Source organism: Protomyctophum bolini (assembly GCF_963924005.1).
Source record: "Protomyctophum bolini genome assembly, chromosome: 13".
Taxonomy (NCBI): domain Eukaryota; kingdom Metazoa; phylum Chordata; class Actinopteri; order Myctophiformes; family Myctophidae; genus Protomyctophum; species Protomyctophum bolini.
The window spans coordinates 13,623,268-13,629,653 of record NC_137874.1 but is presented as its reverse complement, the minus strand read 5'-3'; the positions used below and the strand labels follow the sequence as shown (position 1 = coordinate 13,629,653).

General features: G+C 43.2%; 1 protein-coding gene across 1 annotated transcript in view; it reads right to left on the bottom strand.

Annotated features, from left to right (window-relative positions):
- Positions 1–6,386, bottom strand: part of chm (CHM Rab escort protein) — a gene marked incomplete at its 3' end in the record, with an annotated part of 40,063 nt that continues 33,677 nt past the window's right edge. Inside the window, exons 16-18 of the mRNA XM_080781045.1 lie at positions 3,946–4,091; positions 2,140–2,414; positions 1–28 (exon numbers count right to left, since the gene is read on the bottom strand). Coding sequence (XP_080637171.1) covers positions 1–28; positions 2,140–2,414; positions 3,946–4,091 — 449 coding nt within the window. The remainder of the gene's footprint in view (positions 29–2,139; positions 2,415–3,945; positions 4,092–6,386) is intronic.

Genomic DNA, 6,386 nt, shown 5'->3' with positions numbered 1-6,386 from the left:
TCAAGAGCTCCTCCACGCACTGAGACGCCTACAGACAATACAGCACAAAATCACATTACTACCGTAAAATGACAGTAAATACCATGGAACACTGTCTACCTGGGACACCTTCATGCATGCATGCGCGCACGCACACACACACACACGCACGTACGTGCGTGTATGCATGCGAGCACACACACACCTGAATTGTTACACTTGTGAGGACTTGAATACCGCTATGAATGACATATTTCCCATATTTATAACCCCATACTTAGATGCGTGCCTGAAATAGCCAATCTACAAGCTCACAACGTGTCATACTGCGATGTGTTGCGAGCTTGTAGATCTGCTATTTTCAGTGCACAATACTGGTGCACAAACTAAGTATAGTCAGACATAACTCCGACCCCGAAATGTAACCTCATCCTAACCCCAACCTGAATCTCTTCCCAATTGTAAACTTAACTTTAAAAATCGTTTACCATCAAAGAACAATTTCTATTCATTCATTCATTCAAATCTTTATTTATTCTCGAAAGACACTGAGGTAATTGCCCTCATTTGCAATGTCGTGGAGATACATCACAGTACGATTTCATTTTCACATCAATTATTAAAAGGAAACTATTGAGAAGACATTTGTAATGCACTAATACAAGTACATTCTCTTTGTATTACCACACTGATCAGGGATGTGCGTCATTGAGTGTGTGTGTGTGTGTGTGTGTGTGCGTGTGTGCATCATACCTCCATGGTGTGTATCTCTGGGCACTTGGTACCCTTTTTCTCCCATCATGCCTCTGTGGTTGCCCAGGAGGATTGTGGGGAGTGCGGTCCTTTGCTCCAGGACAGTGGGTGTCAGCATGGGGTCCATGACAAGGTCCCAGTGGGGAAACCAAACACTGTTAGCTCTGCTTTCAACCTGACATTACTGTACATGCTCAGGATGGAAGGAAGAAGAACACATTGATTCTCACATTTTAGCAGTGGTGGAAAGTAAATACATGTACTCAAGTACAATTAGTATTCTCTATACTTTTACTCCACTACATCTCAGGGGCAAATATTGTACTAGTCCACTACAAAACATTTACATTTACTAGTTACTGGTAAGAGTGTTTCTACATTGCAGTATTGACACTTTTTCCACCACTGCATTTTAGCACACTGATTTGTTTTAAGTGTGAAGTGCAATTTACAACTAAACTACCAGATTATATTTCGTTAGGAGAAACCAGTCAATAATAAGAAGGGTTAGGCCATAATGATTGTTTGTGTTGAAGCTTTATTTATGGATTTACCTTTATGATTTAGAATAGAGTAGAAGCACGGTAGAGTATGTATCTGTGCAGCGAGTCTATCAAAGGCTCATGCGTCTGTTGTTCATCAGCACCCAGACAACCGTGACATTTTTACACAGTGACAAAATAATAGAAGCAAAATAGAAACAGAAATAGAAAGGCCACCGTTCAGTTAGAAAGAAACACACACACCATAGGCATGCACACTCACTAACTCACTAACTCACTCACTCACTCACTCACTCACTCACGCACTCACTCAATTCACTTCAAAGGGCTTTATTGGCATGAGAAAACATACGTTAACTTTGCCAAAGCCAAAGCCACTGCACACACATGTCAGAAAATATATCATTGGCTGCATTTGTTATAAATACAATGTGACAAAATACTCCAACGACTGGAAAGTCACAGTCAAGTCATTTCTCTTAAATGAAACGATATGAAATAAAACACGACCCCCTGCGGAAACATTAGAGACACCATTTAGGAGATTCTCTAGCGGAGTTGAGGCTTGATTTTGTGCTACGCAAAATCATTTGGCAAAAACAACAACGATAAAGTACAGTATACGTACATGAATACAAAAACATTTGCCCAAATAAATAACAGCCAACGAGATGATCGTTCAGAAAGACCTTCCAACAGCTGACCCAGAATTCCCTGCAACTGATTTTGGTGTCTAGTTTTACAGGTGTGTGTGTGTGTGTGTGGTCACTCCTCCACCGGAGGCTCCTTTTGAATCTCTTCCCCCTGCTTGTCCTCACCCTCCTCCTTACTCTCCTCTCCTCCCTCTTTCTCCTCATCTCTCACGGTCTCCTGCTCCCTCTCCTCCTCTCCTTCTTTCTCCTGCTCTTCCCTCTCCTCCTCTCCGTCTTTCTCCTGCGGCTCCCTCTCCCCCTCTCCCTCCTTCTGCTCTTCCCTCCCCTCCTCTCCCTCCTTCTGCTCTTCCCTCCCCTCCTCTCCCTCCTTCTGCTCTTCCCTCTCCCCCTCTCCCTGTCTCTCCCCCTCCTCCTCCAGTCCTCCCGGTGAGGAGGTGTTGTCTCCGTCATAAATGATGTCTTCGGGGTTTGGAGCCGGGGGACAGAACTCCTCCTCTGGAAGAATCTTCTGGAAGATGGACTCCGCCTGGGGAATTAAGAGAACCAATGAAATGAACGAGAGAGACAGAGAGACCAAAGGGGAAAGTCAGCCTTTTATAGTATTACAATTTCCACAAGGATTCGTACATACCCGTCATGGCGTGGGTTCAGAGGTATTCTAGTCATGTTGTGGGTTCGGTCCTACTCTAAATGAACCCATTAGGATCGATTATAACATTCTACAAATGCCTTTTAAATCAGTACGTTCTCAAACTTTTTTGTAATTCAAAATTATTCAATCACCTTCATGATTTCTCAAAAATGTTAAAACAAAGCAGATCTACAAGCTCATAGTTAAAGTGCTATCATTTAGCGGACATGAGCAACACATTAACTACTATACTTGGTCCATAATACAGGATGTTTAACGTGCTACTTTTGAATAGCCAACGCTGAAATCTAAAATGACAGATGCTTTCCCAGTTTTAACAGGTACTGTACTGTGCTGTATTTAAGTACAATTTGGAGGTGTTTGTACTTTACTTGAGAATTCATAATTTCCAATACTTTCACTTCTACTCCACTACATCTCGAATCCAAACATTGAAGATTTGTATACAATTGATAACTTGAAATGGGACATTCTGCATAATGATTACCTTTACTTTTGGTACTTTAAGTCCATTTTGATGCCAATACTTTTGTACTTTCACTCAAGTACATTTTGAATTCTGGACGTTTACTTGTAACAGAGTTTTTCTATATTTCAGCATTGATACTCGCTTTTATTTAAGTAAAACATGCGAGTTCACTTCAGGCAGAGTGAACTACTAAACTCATGTTCAGAAGAATCTTTTCAAATATATATAAAAATATATATGTTTAACTGTAGGAAAAGAAAATGGGATTTCCACTGTGACTTGAGTCGTGACTTGTGACACATACAAATTGGTCCCGACTGACTCTCTTTGGGAGACAAGTGTGTAGGCTAGATATAACTCTGACCAGGGCTCTGGGGTGCTGGACACAGCACCCCAGAGCCCTGGTCAGCACTGGTTCCCAAAGTGGGGTCCGGGGACCCCCAGGGGTCCTTGAGGGAGTTCCAGGGGGTCCCCAGCTTAAATGATAGTCCGTAGTAGACTAATAATGCATGTCAAACTTAGGGGGTCCTTGAAATTAAACGGGTTGAGAATCACTGCTAGAGCCGTAAAAATCTTCTCTTATCCCCGACATACTGTATCTCTTCAAATAGGGGTCCGCGGGCTAATTAGTGTCAATTTGGGGGTCCTTGACATGAAAAAGTTTGGGAACCACTGCTTAGAGTTTGTAGACTGTAGACTATAGGTGTAACTCTGACCAGGGAACCCCTGCATTAGAGTGTGTAGACTGTAGACTATAGGGGTAACTCTGACCAGGGAACCCCTGCATTAGAGTGTGTAGACTGTAGACTATAGGGGTAACTCTGACCAGGGAACCCCTGCATTAGAGTGTGTAGACTGTAGACTATAGGGGTAACTCTGACCAGGGAACCCCTGCATTAGAGTGTGTAGACTGTAGACTATAGGGGTAACTCTGACCAGGGCGATGGGGTGCTGGTGTCCCAGGGAGGCGTCCGGCCCGGAGCAGACGTGCACGTTGGAGGGCAGGTCATAACTCGCTCCCTCCACCGCCGAGCTGTCAGCCATGTTGAAGTACATGCACCACAGGACAGAAGGACGGCCCTCTAGACGCACGCGCACGTGCACACACACACACACACACACACACACACACACACACACACACACACACACACACACACACACACACACACACACACACACACACACACACACACACACACACACACACACACACACACACACACACACACACACACACACACACACACACACACACACACACACGCACACAAATAGTTTCTCATGTTTCAAGACAAAAAGTTGGACCGAAAATGGATTTGAAAACACATTTTGAACCATGGAATTATATTTACAATTCATGTATTATACATACAATTGCAACAACAAAGTTTGACAGACAAAATAGGAAAAGCTGGCACTAAAGGACTAAGATGTGTGCCCTGATGATACACTGGCTTTTATTGCATTTTTATTCCACCAACTCAATGTACTTCTACTGTACATTGGTAGTTGGTCCAGTTCTCCGAATAAAAGGGGAAGAAGAACATGCATAACATTTGTTTTCTGGTTAGATATAGCCGTCATTACTTGCACAAGCAATCATTTCGGCACTGAATAGTGATTTTGATAAAAGCTGTAGCATAGAATCCAGAGAAAACACTGCACTGGGTCATAACTGCTAGCGACCCCTAGAGGCTACTCCTTACACCAGTGGTTCTCACCCTGTGGGTCGGAACCCCCAGGGGGGTCCCCACATGACAGTGAAGTGACCATTTAAGCACTTTTAATACCTAAAAAAAAGAAAGAAAGAAAGAAAAACTGGTCAAGCGTTGACCGAATTGTCAAATAAAAGTATACAATTTTAATTTAATTTAAAATGTTCTACCAAAATGGTTTGAAGCCGCCAAGCCGGCTGACCGACACTGCCAAATAGGGCCCAGTGCTCTCTCCTAGCGGGGCTAGAAATGCAGTTCAACACCGCTCCGTTTGTCCCTGCCAGGCTTCCATTTGTCTGTGTAAATTTGACATTTCAGTGAGCTTAGCTAAATTTAAATAGCTACCCAGCATGCTAGCTATGATGGCGAGAGGACGGAGGGAAGAAAGAGAGAGAGGTTTACAAGTCTGTTTCTAATATTACCCTTTAAGAATAATAAGGAAAAAAGGAACAGAGAGAGTGAGGGAGAGTGGAAAAGAGAGAGGTGTCCGTTGTAAAATGTCAGAGTGGCCATTAGTCAAATGCCAATTAGAATACAGGTACGTTTAACTGGAACACTGTTGGAACTGACAGAGTTTGATCTGTTTAGGATAGCAGAAGAGAGGGGGTGAGAGAAGAGAAGAGAAGAGAAGAGAAGAGAAGAGAAGAGAAGAGAAGAGAAGAGAAGAGAAGAGAAGAGAAGAGAAGAGAAGAGACATGGAGGACAGATGAAGGTAAGGGGAGCGGAGAAGTAAAGAATGTGAAGAGAGGACAGGAAGGAGAGGAGAATAAGTGAAGGGAAGGAAGAAAAGAAAGCTACGTAGAGAGGGGAGGTGTAGCAAGACGAATGTGGTTTTAAAATGTCAGTCACACACACACACACACACACACACACACACACACACACACACACACACACACACACTCTCTCTCTCTCTCTCTCTCACTCAGGAGTGTCACACAGATGTGACAAATGTCAGATTAGCATACAGCTGCGCTCTGGGTGGCCACACACGCAGAGAAAGCGAGAACCTGCCCGAGAACAGACCGCTTCCCACAAACCGTCTGATGCTCTTTATTCCTTTTGTTTCCATCTCTCTCTCTCTCTCTCTCTCTCTCTCTCTAGAGCGTATTAGTCCAAGCTCAAAACGCGCCACATTGATGCAGTACAAAGACAAGAAAGTTTACAGTTGGTAAATATCACTGGTTCCATTTCACATACTCCACTTTTAGCAATTATTTTAATATTTGGCTATTTTAATAACAACTAGAATGATTTGGTCAGCAGGGCACGTCCACCAAGGAGGAAGCTTGTCCACACAGTGTTGTAGTGCCATGTACAGTTGTACACTGCTGCATCCTCTTTTGGGAAAAGGTTAGATTCAATACCGTTCCATTTTTATTATTATTTAAAAACAAAGGCGAATAGCTGACCTACAAGGTCACACCACGTCTCAATGTGACGAGCTGTGAACGTGTGGGTCTGCTAAATTCACTACATTTGTGTGACACTCGTATGAGTGAAGAAGTAAGGCATTATTTAAGAAAAAACATAAAATGTTGAAATATGGAGATACAAGGTTTCTACCCGACAGTGACGACATACCGCGCATGCACGTGCGTGTGTGTGTGTGTGTGTGTGTGTGTATGTGCTGCGTTGCATGCATATAATCTCAGAGGT